A 19,928-nucleotide genomic window follows, 5' to 3' on the forward strand; every position below is an offset into this window, starting at 1 on the left:
TCTGGGGGAATAATTGGGTCCTGAGTGTCTCGATTCTCTCTCTGCCTTCAGGCTTATCGGCACAAATGAGAACCTATGTTGTCCACATTCTCAGATCACACTGAGTGCAAGTGCCAGTGCTCGGACTACATTCTGCCAACACGGGGATTTTAGTCTTAGTGACACTTGCTAAACCAGCAAGTCTTACAACATACAAGTGCCATGTTAAGAAATCCCAGTAACACCTGTTCAAACAAGAGTTTAGATTTGTCAAACAGGCTTACCTTACTGCATGTTCCTGGCTGGCTGAGAGTATAAAGACATACTGTCTACCACTACACCAAAACCCAGATGTTTGTGTGTTGATGCAAGCTATGACTGTGGTTAGATAAAGGCGCAAACACACACCAGGCCTGGTGTGTTTGAGATGAGGTGGTCACCTGCTTGATGTGTGTTTGGGACAGGACCGTCTCGGCCACACTGACATTTCGGGTCTCTGTCGGTTCCGTCTAGAATTTTCGCGGTGCACTTAGACCTAAGCCGTGGCCTTCGCCTGAGATTCAGTCAAGGGTAGGCGGGGAGGGTGGGGAAAGCAACAGTGAGGTGGCTGGGTTAGGGTTTGACAGGTTACTGAACCAACCAAAACGTTATGTCCGTTAGTCCAGTCCTTCACTCCTGTGAGGTCAGTGTACATCAAATAAGTGAACTGCTGTTCACCAGTTACAATTTGAATACTACTACATCACTTATGATATGCCAAATGTTTATCAGGGGACCAAAAGCACACCAATCACTAAGGAGGTATTGACACGTTGACTAGGTACAGGTAGTCCTTGTAAATGTAATTTATTTTCTTACTTTTTAACTCTGCATTGTTGGGAAAGGGCTGTAAAGTAAGCATACCTGTTGTATTCGGGACATTTGACAAATACAATTAGATTTGTATTCAATTCAAATGACATTTGATAATTTACTAGGGAGAATTATCTACATACAGCAGGTAACTGGACATCATCTTTATTTCCCCTCAGAGGCAACCAGCAAGCATCAAAACTGCTGAGTCAGTGGTGATGTGAGAGACCCACTGATCTCCCCGTCATCGATAGGACGGAAGACTAAAATGGCGCCGATTCTTTCCCAAATGATCCCACACTTCCAGTAAAAACTATCCATTCTATTTTTAAGGAGACGCATTCGCCAATATCGTCTCACTCGCAAAGAGTAGGATATTATATGACGACGTTGTCAGGTACCGAAACTCCTCCATGGAGTTGAGCAAAGACTAAAGTTTCCTAAATTAACCTCCGACTCCTTAAAGTTGCTATGAATCCATACTTCAAAAATGTAAAACTGTTTACCTGTGTTTGTTGTTGCGTGCCTTAATTTGTTTCCTGAAATCCATGTTTTAATAAAATTTTGTGCACTGTGCACATTGAATCTCATGTAAACCAGTCAGTCGTTGGATGTAGCAATAAGATTAAGGTTTTATTATTGTAAGTATGGATTTAAGCAAACAAAGGACAACCATAGGTACATGGTGGTGGGAGGGGGGGGGGGGGTCGTTTAAACCTTTTTTCCTTTCTCCTTGGCTGCATCCGGAGCAGAGTACAGCTGTGTGAGAGGCATCCTGCTACCCGGGAGACCGTTCTGAGTGAGGGGCGCACGCACAAGGCTCCCTTCACGAAAACACACAGGGCCTGTGATGAATTTGACACTTCTATCCAGCATGCGTTTCTACACTTTATTTAACACTGGGACAAGATTATATGTAGGTCATGTTCAAATGGGGCCAAATAAGGATGTTTCAATAGGCTATAGGCCCCACTTGTTGGCTTTGCTCTGGCCTCATGTGACATGGTTTTTCCATTATCTGAACATTGAACACGCTTCAAACCCCATAATTGCTTCATAATAGTACTAACAAATACGCAATTTCGTAGTTGTACACGTCTAATCACGCGCTACTGGACAAAATGACATAGCAAGTGTTTTGTTATTGTGTGACACTTGTGCATCTCACAGCTTTGTTGTTTTGTAAAAACATTCCTGTTTATGACAGCAGGTAAACAGACCGCTTTGGCATCATATTCTCCTGTCAGAACATATTCTGTGCGACAGTGACGACAGTGTGATCAAATATTTTTTGGACAAAGATGGGCCTAAATTCTATTCATTGGATGAAACAGAATATCATGCAGCCTATGCATTGCACACGTTTTCTAATGCGAGAGCCATACTCACTTTCTCCCTCGATTTTATCCGTGCCTCGGGTCCAGATAATTGTCCTCGTCTCAAGTTTGACCTGAAATGTCCTTCTCTCAGGTCGCTGGGACTTTTTGGAGTAAAACAAAGTCAACACGGTCCCCAATTCCAGATCCCGGTAAAGATTGTTCATCTCGGTGTCACTCTCAATCCACTGAATGGGTCCGTTGGAAAAGAAGCCCGAGGTCCCAGCCATGTTCACTTCCCCTGTTTGTTGTCCTTTTCCTTTCAGAACAATCTCCACAGCCCTGGGCGAGACAGAGACAGGGATACCTACAGAACAGGGGGAAAACCCATGAAAACCTATTCTCTGGAGTTGATCATCTATTTGGCTAAGGTCTGTCAAACTTGCATATTGCCTTACTGTTAGAAATATGGCTAGGTGAGTTTAGGTGTAGGCCTAAACCTATGTTATTAGGGTAATATGTTGTGCAATAGTCTTCGCTATGATGCTATGATATTTTGTGCAGTAGGCCTACAGGTGCTGGACTGAGAAAATGACAGACGTGCGCCAATCAACTCCAGCTGATCACACACTGGTATGGGAATATACAAACCGATTTACATCATTTACAACACTTTTCTCACGAAGATAATACATGGAAATCCACAGGTTAACTGTAATCCGCGGCACATTTAAATAGATTAGATAGGCCAGTTTGAGGGATCAAATCCTATTAGCTAAATGGAATGTTTCCTTCCCAAGCTACCCATAAACTTTATTTCCATGGGCCCAGATTCTGCTCGTTTTGTAACAAGCAATACAAAATAACATTCGTTGCGAAAGGGAGAGCGGATACACTGCGAGGCAAGGAATTCCGTGCTACATTTTCCTAAAGGCGAGGTGGTGGGCAGTTGTTCGGCCAAGGAAGAATGGCTGATTTCAACGCAGACAAGCCCAGTTAGCTATCACCATAGCCTTTATTTTAGGTCACCCTTCTAGTACCCTTCGTCTTACCGTCTCAAAATCCAACTGGAACACGCGAGCAGCGCAACAATAGCAGAACAACACCTCGGTATATCGCCGCAATCACGGCCCCGCTCATCTCCGCCGGTCCAACTTCGGCTGTCCTCCCGTCTTCCCCTTTTTCGTGATTATATCATTGTGGTCCCAACAGTGTGCGTACGCTTCAGTCGTGAGGAGAAATATCCCTTTTCCTTTTGCGTCCTGTCACAGTTCCCCATCGACGGAGAGAGCCACAAGCAAGTTTTGTCTGTATCATGCACGGCTCGGGCCCTTCCCCCATCCGACCCCTCTGTACAACAAAGCATCGGATAGATCGGTCTCTTAAAGATACAGCACTTACTTTTCCACCCCTCAGTCTACTTTGTTTTCATAATTATCTGTTACTATAAGTAGGCTAACTAAGCATAGCTAATTATTGCGCTCCTTTGGTCAGTGTCAGTGAGAACTAAAAGTTCCGTCAAAGTATTCAAACCCCTCGACTTTTTACACATTCTGTTATTACAGCCTGAATTTAAAATGGATTCAATTGAGATTTTGTGTCACTGCCCTGCCTACACACAATCCCACATAATATCAAAGTGGAATTATCTATTTAGACATTTTTACAAACTCATAAATATGTATTGAGTCAGTAAGTATTCAACCCCTTTGTTATGCCAAGCCTAAATACGTTCAGGAGTAAACCGTCACATTAATTGCATGGACTCACTCAGTGTGCAATAATAGTGTTTTTTATTGTTGAATGACGACCTCATCTCTGTACCCCACACATACAATTATATGTATGGTCCCTTAGTTGAGCATTGAATTTCAAACAGATTCAAACACAAAGACCAGGGAGGTTTTTCAATGCCTCGTAAAGAAGAGCACCTATTCCTAGATGGGTGAAAAGCAGACTTTGAATATCTATTTTAGCATGATGAAGTTATTATTACACTTTGGATGGTGTATCAATACACCTACTCACTATACAGATAAAGGCGTCCTTCCTAACTCAGTTCACGGAGAGGAGGAAACCCAGTCAGGGATTTCACCATGAGGCAAATGGTAACTTTAAAACAGTTACAGAGTGATGGCTGTGATAGGAGAAAACTGAGGATGGCACAACAACATTGTAGTTACTCCACAATACTAACGTAAATGACAGAATAAACAGAATACAACTATTCCAAAACATGCATCCTGTTTGTAATAAGGCACTAAAGTAAAACTGCAAAAAAAATGTGGCAAAGAAATGAACTTTATGTCCTGAATACAAAGCATTGTGTTTGCAAATCAAACACATCGCTGAGAACTACACTTTACATTTTGAATAAAGTGGTGGCTGCATCATGTTATGGGTATGGCTGGCATTGGCAAGGACTAGAGAGTTTCTTTTAAAGAATACAAATTAACAGAATAGAGCTAAGCACAATCCTAGAGGAAAACCTGGTTCAGTCTGCTTTCCAACAGACACTGGGGGAAAAGTTCACCTTTCAGCAGGACAGTAACCTAAAACGCAAGGCCAAATATACACCGGAGTTGATTACCAAGATTTTCCTAAGTGGCTTAAATTGGCATGAAAATCTGTGACAAGACTTGAAAATGGCTATCTAGACAGAGCTTGACAGAGCTTGAAGAATAATTTTAAAATATTGTACAATCCATGTGTGCAAAGCTCTTGTATTGACTCAGGGGTGTGAATACTTATGTGAATGAGATATTTCTGCATTTAATTTTCAATACATTTGCTAAAATATCTAAAAACATGTTTTCACTTTGTCATTATGTGGTATTGTGTGTAGATGGGTGAGGAATTATTCTTTTTTAATCCATGTTGAATTCAGGCTGTAACACAACAACATATGGAAAGGGGCCAGGGGTGTGAATACTTTCTGAAGGCTCTGTACTTGTGCAATACATTGCCAACCAGTGGCATTAGGAGGCATTTGCATACAAACTCACAAACCTGCTGAAAAGAAGTAGCCTACAAGCCTGAATATGCCATATTCTGAGTGTTTTTACGCAATGTAGTCATGTGTAATTTATTACACTTTAGTCCAGGGCTCTACAACCCTGTTCCTGGAGAGATACCCTCCTGTAGGTTTACACTCCAACCCTGTTCCTGGAGAGATACCCTCCTGTAGGTTTACACTCCAACCCTGTTCCTGGAGAGATACCCTCCTGTAGGTTTACACTCCAACCCTGTTCCTGGAGAGATACCCTCCTGTAGGTTTACACTCCAACCCTGTTCCTGGAGAGATACCCTCCTGTAGGTTTACACTCCAACCCTGTTCCTGGAGAGATACCCTCCTGTAGGTTTTCACTCCAACCCTGTTCCCGGAGAGCTACCCTCCTGTAGGTTTTCAATCCAATCCCAGTTGTGACTAACCTGATTCAGTTGATCAACAAGTTTACGATTAGAATCAGGTGTGCTAGATTAGGGTGGGCACAAAAAACCTAAAGGGGGGTAGCTCTCCAGGAAAAGGATTGGAGTGAAAACCTACAGGAGGGTATCTTTCCAGGAACAGGGTTGGAGTGAAAACCTACAGGAGGGTATCTCTTCAGGAACAGGGTTGGAGTGTAAACCTACAGGAGGGTATCTCTTCAGGAACAGGGTTGGAGTGAAAACCTACAGGAGGGTATCTTTCCAGGAACAGGGTTGGAGTGTAAACCTACAGGAGGGTATCTCTCCAGGAACAGGATTGGAGTGTAAACCTACAGGAGGGTATCTCTTCAGGAACAGGGTTGGAGTGAAAACCTACAGGAGGGTATCTTTCCAGGAACAGGGTTGGAGTGAAAACCTACAGGAGGGTATCTCTTCAGGAACAGGGTTGGAGTGTAAACCTACAGGAGGGTAGCTCTCCGGGAACAGGGTTGGAGTGAAAACCTACAGGAGGGTATCTTTCCAGGAACAGGGTTGGAGTGTAAACCTACAGGAGGGTATCTCTTCAGGAACAGGGTTGGAGTGAAAACCTACAGGAGGGTATCTCTTCAGGAACAGGGTTGGAGTGTAAACCTACAGGAGGGTATCTCTCCAGGAACAGGGTTGGAGTGTAAACCTACAGGAGGGTATCTCTTCAGGAACAGGGTTGGAGTGTAAACCTACAGGAGGGTATCTCTCCAGGAACAGGGTTGGAGTGTAAACCTACAGGAGGGTATCTCTTCAGGAACAGGGTTGGAGTGTAAACCTACAGGAGGGTATCTCTCCAGGAACAGGGTTGGAGTGAAAACCTACAGGAGGGTATCTCTCCAGGAACAGGGTTGGAGTGTAAACCTACAGGAGGGTATCTCTTCAGGAACAGGGTTGGAGTGTAAACCTACAGGAGGGTATCTCTCCAGGAACAGGGTTGGAGTGTAAACCTACAGGAGGGTATCTCTTCAGGAACAGGGTTGGAGTGTAAACCTACAGGAGGGTATCTCTTCAGGAACAGGGTTGGAGTGTAAACCTACAGAAGGGTATCTCTCCAGGAACAGGGTTGGAGTGTAAACCTACAGGAGGGTATCTCTCCAGGAACAGGGTTGGAGTGAAAACCTACAGGAGGGTATCTCTTCAGGAACAGGGTTGCAGAGCCCTTCTCTTGGCTATAGGCCTAGTGCTCTTTGACTAAATGTAATCCAACATTGTCCTTTGTGCACCACATCCCATTTACAGTAATTTCAAGTACATAAATAATTAGTGTTCTTGCTGAAAGCCAAAGTCACACTCCTATGACACCCATAGAGTGGCCTGAAACTCACCACAAAACATGGAACTACAAACATGTTCACACATCCACTCTTTGTCTAATCTTTATCAAGACATACAATGACAATTGTTACAAGTATTTGTTTAAGCCATGATCTTGATCGTAATAGACTACTTTTGTCATTGTGTGGGGAGTTTTGACCTGCTTTTATAACAGAGCCCTCGTGTGGTCTCAGGAGGTACCGCAAACAAGTTTCAGTTTCATAAAGATGACAATGTCATGTGTTGAGTTGTGGTTTCATTTCACTTTTCTTTCTAAACTGAGTGTACACATAGACCCATTAACAGGACAGGTCACCACAGCAGGAATACACAGCACAGACAGAAACTGTAGAGCCAACACAACACACAGCACGCAAACCTGTTACCTCCCCCCTCTCTCCCAAAGGACATAAGATCATTGAGAATTGTATTGCGACCACCACCCTGATTGGCCACTGTTAATTATCTGACAGGACTACATTTCCCTCTTTCTCTAAATGTAGTGTGTGTTCTGATACACTATCCCATTGTGCTGTATTTTTGGATTCAAGTCATTCAGAAACCTGAATATAAGCTTGATGAACAATATGAATGTGGCTATGTACAGTGCCTTGCGAAAGTATTCGGCCCCCTTGAACTTTGAGACCTTTTGCCACATTTCAGGCTTCAAACATAAAGATATAAAACTGTATTTTTTTGTGAAGAATCAACAACAAGTGGGACACAATCATGAAGTGGAACGACATTTATTGGATATTTCAAACTTTTTTAACAAATCAAAAACTGAAAAATTGGGCGTGCAAAATTATTCAGCCCCCTTAAGTTAATACTTTGTAGCGCCACCTTTTGCTGTGATTACAGCTGTAAGTCGCTTGGGGTATGTCTTTATCAGTTTTGCACATCGAGAGACTGAAATGTTTTCCCATTCCTCCTTGCAAAACAGCTCGAGCTCAGTGAGGTTGGATGGAGAGCATTTGTGAACAGCAGTTTTCAGTTCTTTCCACAGATTCTCGATTGGATTCAGGTCTGGACTTTGACTTGGCCATTCTAACACCTGGATATGTTTATTTTTGAACCATTCCATTGTAGATTTTGCTTTATGTTTTGGATCATTGTCTTGTTGGAAGACAAATCTCCGTCCCAGTCTCAGGTCTTTTGCAGACTCCATCAGGTTTTCTTCCAGAATGGTCCTGTATTTGGCTCCATCCATCTTCCCATCAATTTTAACCATCTTCCCTGTCCCTGCTGAAGAAAAGCAGGCCCAAACCATGATGCTGCCACCACCATGTTTGACAGTGGGGATGGTGTGTTCAGCTGTGTTGCTTTTACGCCAAACATAACGTTTTGCATTGTTGCCAAAAAGTTCAATTTTGGTTTCATCTGACCAGAGCACCTTCTTCCACATGTTGGGTGTGTCTCCCAGGTGGCTTGTGGCAAACTTTAAACAACACTTTTTATGGATATCTTTAAGAAATGGCTTTCTTCTTGCCACTCTTCCATAAAGGCCAGATTTGTGCAATATACGACTGATTGTTGTCCTATGGACAGAGTCTCCCACCTCAGCTGTAGATCTCTGCAGTTCATCCAGAGTGATCATGGGCCTCTTGGCTGCATCTCTGATCAGTCTTCTCCTTGTATGAGCTGAAAGTTTAGAGGGACGGCCAGGTCTTGGTAGATTTGCAGTGGTCTGATACTCCTTCCATTTCAATATTATCGCTTGCACAGTGCTCCTTGGGATGTTTAAAGCTTGGGAAATCTTTTTGTATCCAAATCCGGCTTCAAACTTCTTCACAACAGTATCTCGGACCTGCCTGGTGTGTTCCTTGTTCTTCATGATGCTCTCTGCGCTTTTAACGGACCTCTGAGACTATCACAGTGCAGGTGCATTTATACGGAGACTTGATTACACACAGGTGGATTGTATTTGTCATCATTAGTCATTTAGGTCAACATTGGATCATTCAGAGATCCTCACTGAACTTCTGGAGAGAGTTTGCTGCACTGAAAGTAAAGGGGCTGAATAATTTTGCACGCCCAATTTTTCAGTTTTTGATTTGTTAAAAAAGTTTGAAATATCCAATAAATGTCGTTCCACTTCATGATTGTGTACCACTTGTTGTTGATTCTTCACAAAAAAATACAGTTTTATATCTTTATGTTTGAAGCCTGAAATGTGGCAAAAGGTCGCAAAGTTCAAGGGGGCCGAATACTTTCGCAAGGCACTGTATAATTCCAGAGACTGACAACTGCTGGATATTTTGTAGAGTACATCACTGCCATAATGGGTCCTGTAGTTAATGATTGATCTTATTCATGTCAAATATCTTTCAGCAGTTGATGTTTTGGTCATGACATAAGAACATGTAACTTTAGTCTCTCAGGGAAGGAAATCAGTGGAGTGATGAGTTGTATGTTTTATTCTCCAATAATCTACAAAAGCAAAAAATAATTAGCAAACAACAAACAAAACTAAATTGCTAAAGGGTTATTAAGAAAGGCTAATGACTAGTTACATTAATGCTAAAGAAGTGCTTAGTGGTAATAATGCTAATTGAATAATGTTACGTAAATGCTTATTCACATGAAACAATCATTTCATAGAGGACATATTTCTTCCACATTGTTTACAGCAGTACAAAAAAAAAAGAAACACCCTCAAATCTTTAATTAATGATAGATCTTTATGTAACAGTTATTTTGTTTTTATTTTTGGCAAAATCCATATCCCTCACACATTTCTATTTTGCTCCTTTTAAAAGAGCAAGCAGTCATTTGTATCTACACAAAACAGGCACCAAAACAATACATTTTTATATAGCCATTTCTTCAAGTAACATACAGTGGAATAGTTTTCATTCAGCAAAACGTGTGAAAAGACATCTATCTACAGGTAGGGAGGCCTGGTGACAACACGAAGGATACATATCCTACAAAATACAGAATAACATACCAGTACGTACTGAAAACAGACAAGAAATATATACATCCCTGAAATAAACAGCAAAATGAAACCAATGAAAAACATTCACATTCTATGTGCCAGAATTACACGAGCATAGTGATTGGTTGCTTCTTATTCATCATCATCCATTATAAACATCATCCTCATGTTCTTCTCCTCTCTTCATACAGATTTCAAAGTTCATAAATCATCAAATATGGTGCACTCATTCACCATTAAACACACACACACACACACACACACACCATACCACTGCTCTGTTTCCTCCCACAAGGTATGAAGGTGCTGCTCATTAGGGAATTCTTAGATTAATTCATGAATATTTCAAAATATAGAATTTATCAATATATTTGATGACTAAGATATTGTAGCATAAATCAATAGAAAAAGCAGGCATTTACAGTTCTTCTATTAGCTAGCTGAAAATCACAGAAGCTGATAAGGTTGAAAGGTCCGGTTAACATGTTTTGGTCAAACACACTACTATACTTTTCACTGCAGTAAGATTCAGGGCGTGATCCCTGTTTGAATACTTGGCCAATGCACTATTTTATTCCTCATCACTGATTTGCATGTGATTGGATACGTGTAAGCAAGGTTTCTACCATACTGCTTTAACCTATCAGATCTGCGTTCAATTCAAGGGAGGAAGGAAGGATACAGTACATGCTTCAAACAGGACCCTGGTCAAATGCTAAGAATGATCCCCATTTTACATGGTGGACTCAATCACATGAACTACACATACTTCTAAAATGAAACAATAATAAAATGGAGGGATAAAATGACAGAACAGGATCTAAAACTCGTAGTCCTCTTCAGCCATGTCGATGGCCCAGGCAAACTTCTCCCTCTGGGTTTTGTTGTAAATCTTCTCCATGGGAACGTCCCATTTCTTAACCCTGCAGAGGAGAGGAGGAGAGGAAGAGAGAAGGAGAGCAGGGCATTAGGAGAGAGAACTAAAGACAGAGGAGGGAAAGCAAACAAAAGTATTGGGACAGTGACACATTTTTTGTTGTTTTGGCTACAGACACATAAATATCCTACCCCCAAGTCATGTTAATAACAGGGGAGGGTATGATATTTGTGTGTCTGTAACGTTCTAACTCATCATTATTCCCAAGTCATTCAGGATTATCCGTAATCATGGTAGCATCCACATTAATGTAGAAGTGTTTAGAAACATACTCTAATCTTATTTACAATAAAAGTGACTTCAAAATGACACAATACATTATTTACCATTCATTTATATTGGGTACAAAATAATCTGAAACACAACCAAAACAAACAGCAAATGCATCCAAGATGTTTGTAGTCACAAGCTTGATGTAGTCATTGCGTGCTATGAATATGGGACCAAAAGCTAAACATTTGACTATGTTAATATACATATAAGTGAATTTGTCCCACTACTTTTGGTCCCCTAGAATGGGGGTTCTATGCACAAAAAGTGCTGTAAATTCAAAGGGTTCACCCGATATGAACGAAAATACCCTCAAATGAAAGCTGTCAGTCTAAAGTACTACTTAAGTCGTTTTTGGGGGAATCTGTACTTTACTTTACTATTCATATATTCATATATTCATATATTACTCAACGTTTACTCATTCCTAAAGAAACAACATTTCTAAAGAAAATATGTACTTTTTACTCCCATACATTTCCCCCGACACCAAAAAGTACATACATTTCCCCCGACACCAAAAAGTACATACATTTCCCCCGACACCAAAAAGTACATACATTTCCCCCGACACCAAAAAGTACATACATTTCCCCCGACACCAAAAAGTACATACATTTCCCCCGACACCAAAAAGTACATACATTTCCCCCGACACCAAAAAGTACATACATTTCCCCCGACACCAAAAAGTACATACATTTCCCCCGACACCAAAAAGTACATACATTTCCCCCGACACCAGAAAGTACATACATTTCCCCCGACACCAAAAAGTACATACATTTCCCCCGACACCAAAAAGTACATACATTTCCCCCGACACCAGAAAGTACATACATTTCCTCCGACACCAAAAAGTACATACATTTCCCCCGACACCAAAAAGTACATACATTTCCCCCGACACCAAAAAGTACATACATTTCCCCCGACACCAAAAAGTACATACATTTCCCCCGACACCAAAAAGTACATACATTTCCCCCGACACCAAAAAGTACATACATTTCCCCCGACACCAAAAAGTACATACATTTCCCCCGACACCAAAAAGTACATACATTTCCCCCGACACCAAAAAGTACATACATTTCCCCCGACACCAAAAAGTACATACATTTCCCCCGACACCAAAAAGTACATACATTTCCCCCGACACCAAAAAGTACATACATTTCCCCCGACACCAAAAAGTACATACATTTCCCCCGACACCAAAATGTACATACATTTCCCCCGACACCAGAAAGTACATACATTTCCCCCGACACCAAAAAGTACATACATTTTCCCCGACACCAAAAAGTACATACATTTCCCCCGACACCAAAAAGTACATACATTTCCCCCGACACCAAAAAGTAATTACAGTTCAAATGCTCTGGCAGGACAGAATTATGGTCCAATTCACACACCTATCAACCATCACTACTATCTCTGATCTGGCAGACCCACAGAAAAATGTATACTGTGGTTGTGTTGGAGTGTTCCACTGTCTGTCCTTAAAAAAGACAAAATAAAATAGCTTAATATAAGGAATTTAATGTATAGCATTTTACTTTTCACAATTGTTTCATGTTTCAAGTTGAATACTTGTTCCACCACTGTACTTAGGTACATTTAAAACCTGATACTTTTAGAATTGTACTCAAGTAGTATTTTACTGGGTGACATTCACTTTTAGCTGAGTCATTTTCTATTAAGATATTGTACTTTTAAAGTATGAGAATTGAGTACTTTTCCCACAACTGGCTATTTGTCCCGGGCGGCCACGTCACATTGCCTCTACATGTGGAGGAAGAGCTCTGTGAGGGGACGCTCTCTGGCCCTACAAACAAACCCTATTGTTCCTCACTCACACACACTTTCCTTCTCACCCTTTCGTTCTCTTCTTCACTCTGCTTTCCCACAATGCACAAGCATTTCCTGCCTTCTGTCACCATTGGCGACCACTAGCGACCCCACCACTACCCCCCACCCACCCAAGACACACACCCACCCCCGCCTATGAAAACATTACATGTATGTATGTAACTACTTTAGTAATAAATATATTCCTCAGTTTGTACCTGGTAACGTCAGACATCACTTACTTACTTATCGTGTAATTACAAGATAAATTAACTACATGGTATCTGTGATAATTGTGAAATAAAATGTAATCCGCTCTATGTAATGTGATCATTCCCGTCTGTCTGTCTGTCTGTCTGTCTGTCTGTCTGTCTGTCTGTCTGTCTGTCATTTACCATGCCACAGAGATGCGTGGGTCCAGGTAGTTGAGTTTGGAGGTTCCCAGTGCGATCTGCTTGTTCTCCTCTCTGTCTGTGGCCTGCATCTGTAGCTTCATCAGTTGTTCCTCTATCCTCTGGACCGCTTTCCTCTTCACCTCCACCATCCTGAGGACACCACACAAGTCATTGATTAGCTGATTGATCCATCCCTAGTTCTACCAAATCGGATTGGGGTAAGAAATGAGTAGAAACTTCCACCTATCTGCCGGCAAGGTGAGTCTATTGTCATTTGTATGCAGCACAAAGTACGTAGGGGAAGGGGCTAGCTAGGGGTTGACTTGGCATGGGGCCCTAGTCTGGTGGAGGTTCAGTAGAGCTGTACTCACTTTTTACTTCGGTCATCATGTGAGGCCTTGTGCTCTGTCTTTGCCCCCTTCAGCTGTTTCCTGGTGGCCGACAGCTGCTTCTGCTTCTCGTCTATCTGAGAGCATTAAACACACACACACACACACACACACACACACACACACACACACACACACACATACACGCACACACACATGGACACACGCACACACACATGGACACACACACACACACACACACACACACACACACACACACACACACACACACACGGTCATTACTGTGTATACTATGTGGGTACTGTGACAGCACAAATATACATTTCAGTGCAAGTGGACAATAGATACTTATTCTATTCTACTGTTACCTTGGTTTGCAGGTTCTGCATGGACTTCTCAAAGGTCTTAGGTGCAGCCCTCTGGTGGTTGCACAGTATAGCCACAGCCCGGTTGGCTCTGTTGTAGGACAGGATCTTAGCAGGAATGCTCTCATCCGCTGGAGACAGACACAGATACAGTATTTACCATGCACTTTTCAAATAAATATCTGGTAAATTGTGTAGGCTACCTCAACATAAAGTTGAACCAACTATTTGCTCACTGTTTGCTGCTGCTAATGTGATCTTTATTAAAGCTAGTAACACAGCAACAATAACATTTGTCCCGACATCAGGTTAGTAGAAGCAAACAGTGGGCAGACAACTTCATCCACTATTGGCTAGTGGACCTGTCACTCATCGGAGCAGTATGTGTGATTGGCTGTCTGCGTGCTGTCACTCACGGCTGGTGAGCTCTTTGAGCTGCTGCTGCAGGGTGATGGAGGCATTGTATGTACGGAACACTTTGGCTGTCAACCCGTCCATCAACTCCTGGAGGTGCTTATTCAGAATAGAGGTCTAGAGAAGAGGAGGAAGAGAAGGAACAGAGAAATATATAAAGGCAGGGGAAGAGAGGTGAAGTTAGGGGAGATGATGGAGAGAGAGGTGAGTTTAGGGGAGATGAGGGAGAGAGAGAGGTGAGTTTAGGGGAGATGATGGAGAGAGAGAGGTGAGTTTAGGGGAGATGAGGGAGAGAGAGAGGTGAGTTTAGGGGAGATGAGGGAGAGAGAGAGGTGAGTTTAGGGGAGATGAGGGAGAGAGAGAGGTGAGTTTAGGGGAGATGATGGAGAGAGAGAGGTGAGTTTAGGGGAGATGAAGGAAAGAGAGAGAGGTGAGTTTAGGGGAGATGATGGAGTGAGAGAGGTGAGTTTAGGGGAGATGATGGAGATAGAGAGGTGAGTTTAGGGGAGATGATGGAGAGAGAGAGGGGAGTTTAGGGGAGATGAGGGAGAGAGAGAGAGAGAGGTGAGTTTAGGGGAGATGATGGAGAGAGAGAGGTGAGTTTAGGGGAGATGAGGGAAAGAGAGAGAGGTGAGTTTAGGGGAGACGAGGGAGAGAGAGAGGTGAGTTTAGGGGAGATGAGGGAGAGAGAGAGATAGAGGTGAGTTTAGGGGAGATGAGGGAGAGAGAGGTGAGTTTAGGGGAGATGAGGGAGAGAGAGAGGTGAGTTTAGGGGAGATGATGGAGAGAGAGAGGTGAGTTTAGGGGAGATGAGGGAGAGAGAGAGGTGAGTTTAGGGGAGATGAGGGAGAGAGAGAGGTGAGTTTAGGGGAGATGAGGGAGAGAGAGAGGTGAGTTTAGGGGAGATGATGGAGAGAGAGAGGTGAGTTTAGGGGAGATGAAGGAAAGAGAGAGAGGTGAGTTTAGGGGAGATGATGGAGTGAGAGAGGTGAGTTTAGGGGAGTTGATGGAGATAGAGGGGTGAGTTTAGGGGAGATGATGGAGAGAGAGAGGGGAGTTTAGGGGAGATGATGGAGATAGAGAGGTGAGTTTAGGGGAGATGATGGAGAGAGAGGGGGGAGTTTAGGGGAGATGAGGGAGAGAGAGAGAGAGAGAGAGAGGTGAGTTTAGGGGAGATGATGGAGAGAGAGGTGAGTTTAGGGGAGATGAGGGAAAGAGAGAGATAGAGGTGAGTTTAGGGGAGATGAGGGAGAGAGAGAGAGAGAGAGGTGAGTTTAGGGGAGATGAAGGAGAGAGAGAGGTGAGTTTAGGGGAGATGAGGGAGAGAGAGAGGTGAGTTTAGGGGAGATGAGAGAGAGGTGAGTTTAGGGGAGATGATGGAGAGAGAGAGGTGAGTTTAGGGGAGATGAGGGAGAGAGAGAAAGAGGTGAGTTTAGGGGAGATGAGGGAGAGAGAGGGTGAGAGGTGAATTTAGGGGAGATTAGTGAGAGAGAGGGTGAGAGAGGTGAGTTTAGGGGAGATTAGCAAGAGAGAGGGTGAGAGACGTGAGTTTAAAGGATATGAGAGAGAGAAAGGTAGTTTAGGGGAGATGGGTGCAAGGGGGAGGTGAGTTTAGGGAAGATTGCGGAGAGATATGGGAGATGAGGAGAGAGGGAGGTGAGTTTAGCGGAGATGGGGGAGAGAGGGAGGTGAGTTTAGGGAAGATTGGAGTGAGATATGGGAGATGAGGAGAGAGGGAGGTGAGTTTAGATGAGATGAGAGGGAGGGAGGTAAGTTTAGATGAGATGAGAGGGAGGGAGGTGAGTGTAGAGGAGATGGGGAGAGAGGGAGAAGGAGGTGAGTTTAGATGAGATGGGGAGAGAGGGAGGTGAGTTTAGGGAAGATGGGGGTGAGATATGGGAGATGAGGAGAGAGGGAGATGGGTTTAGGGGAGATGGGGGTGAGATATGGGAGATGGGGAGAGAGGGATGTGGGTTTAGGGAAGATGGGGGTGAGATATGGGAGATGGGGAGAGAGGGAGGTGGGTTTAGGGAAGATGGGGTGAGATATGGGAGATGGGGAGAGAGGGAGATGTAGGTGAGTTTAGATGAGATGAGAGGGAGCGGGAGGGAGGTGAGTTTAGAGGAGATGGGGGAGAGAGGGAGAGGGAGGGAAGTGAGTTTAGAGGAGATGGGAGAGAGAGGGGTAGGTGAGCTTAGGGGAGATAGGGGAGACGGGGGAGAGAGGGAGAGGTAGGTGAGTTTAGATAAGATGGGGGAGAGAGGGAGGTGAGTTTAGGGCACATGTTGGGGAGATGGGGGAGAGAGGGAGAGGTAGGTGAGTTTAGATGAGATGGGGGAGAGAGGGAGAGGGCGGTGAGTTTAGGGGAGATGGGGAGAGAGGGAGAGGTGAGTTTAGATGAGATGGGGGAGAGAGGGAGATGGCGGTGAGTTTAGGGGAGATGGGAGAGAGAGGTGGTGAGTTTGGAGGAGATGGGGAGAGAGGGAGAGGGCGGTGAGTTTGGGGGAGATGGGAGAGAGAGGGGGTGAGTTTAGAGGAGATGGGGAGAGAGGGAGAGGGCGGTGAGTTTAGGGGAGATGGGGAGAGAGGGAGAGGGCGGTGAGTTTAGGGGAGAGAGGGAGAGGTGAGTTTAGAGGAGATGGGGAGAGAGGGAGAGGGCGGTGAGTTTAGGGGAGATGGGGAGAGAGGGAGAGAGGGTGAGGGGGTGAGTTTAGGGGAGATGGGGAGAGAGGGTGAGTTTAGGGGAGATGGGGAGAGAGGGAGAGGGTGGTGAGTTCAGGGGAGATGGGGAGAGAGGGAGAGGGCGGTGAGTTTAGGGGAGATGGGGAGAGAGGGAGGGAGGTGAGTTTAGAGGAGATGGGGAGAGAGGGAGAGCACATTCGAGACACTGATGTAAGATCTGTTTTATATTTGACTATTAGCCCTCAGTGCCTTCATTCACCCAGTATTAAGACTATAGGTTGTCTCTCTTACATTGAGTCTGTCGAAGAGGTCATCCTCGGGCTGCTTATTCTCCAAGAACAGCTGCAGGTTCTTAAACACCTGAGATAGAATACACAGGTTCATTTAAGAGGGAGTCTTGACATGTCTTATTCCTTATAAAATACACCAGTATTCTAGTACATTTCACTTTTAGGTTTAGATAAATAACCCTGACCAGGCTGGTGATCTAGTTATTCTCTTAGTTGTAATGTCTGATTCCTGCCAGATGAGGGTGCCGTCATCGAGCAGGTTGTGTGTGTGTGTGTGTGTGTGTGTGTGTGTGTGTGTGTGTGTGTGTGTGTGTATGCCAGTAATAGCAGGAAACAGACCTCCCCCAGAGGCAGAGCTGACGGAAAGCACTTTAGGCCTGGCTCACCTGTCTGTACAAACATCCTCCGAGCAATGTGTGTCCAAACACACACACACACACACACACACACAGGCAGGTGTGCGCACACAGGCAGATCATTAGAGCATGACTAACACACGCTCCAGACATCTGTTAAACGCTCGCCCAACACAGACTAGACCACCCGATCAAATGGAAGGGATGAAATCTTAAAAATCCCTTTAATTCTTAATCAATATCCTCTTCTCTCCTCCCCCCTCCTCCGTTCTCCGTCTGTCCCCTCTCTCCTACAATCCTCCCTCCTCTCCTCACCCTCTTCTCCACAGGCATCTTGTTGTAGTATCTGATGGAGTCTTTTCCTAGGAAGTCAAACTCCACCACGTACTCCTGATCGTCCATCTTGGAGTACAGCTTGATGTGTTCCACCCTCAGGGAGCAGCAGCCAACCGTATCAGCCGTCTCCCCCTCCTCCTTCTCATTCCCCGCCCTCAAGGCCAGCTTTAGGACACACAGGATGGAGGGCAGAGGTTGTGTTTGAGCATCCTCAAGTATTTAGGTATCCAACCTCAATCGAAAAGGCTTGTAGTGGTGAAAGCAGAATCTTGCTCACAACAATCCAGTCACAGCTAATAGATGTACTGTAACGTGTTTTTCCCCTCACCTTGTCTATGAAGTAGAGAGCCACAGCTCTCTGTCTGACCCTCATCTCTTTAGACTTCCAGTCCTCTCTGTACTGGGCCCTCAGGCGCTCCACACACTTCTTCAGCCTCCGGGCTGTCTCATACTTCTGCCAGTCCTTCTCGCCCTACACACAGGCAGACACGGAACAGAGGCAGACAGGGGACAGAGGCAGACATGGAACAGAGGCAGACACGGAACAGAGGCAGACACGGAACAGAGGCAGACAGGGGACAGAGGCAGACACGGAACAGAGGCAGACACGGAACAGAGGCAGACACGGAACAGAGGCAGACACGGGACAGAGACAGACACGGAACAGAGGCAGACACGGGACAGAGACAGACACGGAACAGAGGCAGACACGGAACAGAGGCAGACACGGAATAGAGGCAGACACGGAACAGAGGCAGACACGGAACAGAGGCAGACACGGGACAGAGACAGACACGGGACAGAGACAGACACGGGACAGAGACAGACACGGGACAGAGACAGACACGGGACAGAGACAGATACGGGACAGAGACAGACAGACAGGTAACATCAGATTTAGGGTGAGTGATAAGGTCAGGATAAGGGAGTGAGGGACTCCTTTAGTAACCTCCTTTATTTGAGGTTAGGGTGAGAGGGTCATGGTTAGGAGTTAGATCTTAGAGTTACCTTGATTCTGGAGCTGAAGTAAATGTACTTGTTTAGGGTTAGGAGGTTTAAGGTTGTCATTACCTTGATTCTGGAACTGGGGTTGAGCATGATGTACTTAATAGAACCCTGGATGTTCTCAGTCCACGACACCAGCCATGTGACCTTGTTGTCATGACGAACCTCCTTCCAGCGCGTGCCCTGGGGCGGCTTGGGGTGCTTGGAGTCTCTGAGGAGAAGAGGAGAGGGGCAGAGAGAAGGTTTGAAGAAGAATAAAGCACTACCTTGGATCAAAGAGACTGAGTGAGACAACTTGGGGAAGAGGGGCTGAGAGATGTAGTGTTTTAGCTGGTCTAAGAGGTAAGCCTAGTCCACGTGGGTTCACCCCAAATCCTTTAGGGCTTGAGGCCTTCAGACCTCTCAATGGTATACTTTGAGGTTCTTCAAATGAGTAAGGCTTCAATTGTGTTCTAAAGTCAAAGCTGATCCTGTTTTGACATTTCCTCTCCTGTGTACAACTATCACAGGACCGGGGTGAACAACACACCAAAACAACGCCAAGCTGAGCAGGTAGATGGCCAGCTTGTCCTATTATTGTTTCCACCACTGGACTGGGCTCGAGGCGACACACACATGCGTGCGCATGCACACACACACGTGCACACATGAACACACACATACACACAGACACACACACACACAACTGAGCCTGGGGCTACACAGACAGAGAAATGGCCTTTGACACACACGTAAACAACCATATAGCATGTTTAGGACCATCACACACACAAACACAAACCATGCATGGAAACTAGAAGAGCCAGGACAGGACAG

At 44.5% G+C, this 19,928-nt stretch overlaps 2 protein-coding genes across 5 annotated transcripts in view; both read right to left on the reverse strand.

Annotated features, from left to right (window-relative positions):
* Window positions 1-3,710, reverse strand: part of plcg1 (phospholipase C, gamma 1) — a 34,884-nt gene extending 31,174 nt beyond the window's left edge. For all 4 annotated transcript variants that reach the window (XM_036947538.2, XM_090203759.1, XM_036947537.2 and 1 more), the window contains exons 1-2: window positions 3,200-3,710; window positions 2,221-2,514 (exon numbers count right to left, since the gene is read on the reverse strand). In XM_036947538.2, the coding sequence (XP_036803433.1) occupies window positions 2,221-2,437 (217 nt within the window). In that variant the 5' untranslated portion in view covers window positions 2,438-2,514; window positions 3,200-3,710. The remainder of the gene's footprint in view (window positions 1-2,220; window positions 2,515-3,199) is intronic.
* Window positions 3,711-9,579: 5,869 nt separating this feature from the next.
* Window positions 9,580-19,928, reverse strand: part of top1b (DNA topoisomerase Ib) — a 28,847-nt gene continuing 18,498 nt past the window's right edge. The window contains exons 13-21 of the mRNA XM_036947541.2: window positions 19,179-19,323; window positions 18,436-18,579; window positions 18,087-18,272; window positions 17,417-17,485; window positions 14,446-14,560; window positions 14,033-14,160; window positions 13,686-13,780; window positions 13,315-13,464; window positions 9,580-10,781 (exon numbers count right to left, since the gene is read on the reverse strand). Of these exons, the coding sequence (XP_036803436.1) occupies window positions 10,679-10,781; window positions 13,315-13,464; window positions 13,686-13,780; window positions 14,033-14,160; window positions 14,446-14,560; window positions 17,417-17,485; window positions 18,087-18,272; window positions 18,436-18,579; window positions 19,179-19,323 (1,135 nt within the window). The 3' untranslated portion in view covers window positions 9,580-10,678. The remainder of the gene's footprint in view (window positions 10,782-13,314; window positions 13,465-13,685; window positions 13,781-14,032; window positions 14,161-14,445; window positions 14,561-17,416; window positions 17,486-18,086; window positions 18,273-18,435; window positions 18,580-19,178; window positions 19,324-19,928) is intronic.

The sequence above is a fragment of the Oncorhynchus mykiss genome, chromosome 16, assembly GCF_057628025.1.
Source record: "Oncorhynchus mykiss isolate SJ-2025 chromosome 16, ASM5762802v1, whole genome shotgun sequence".
In the NCBI taxonomy this organism is placed as follows: Eukaryota; Metazoa; Chordata; class Actinopteri; order Salmoniformes; family Salmonidae; genus Oncorhynchus; species Oncorhynchus mykiss.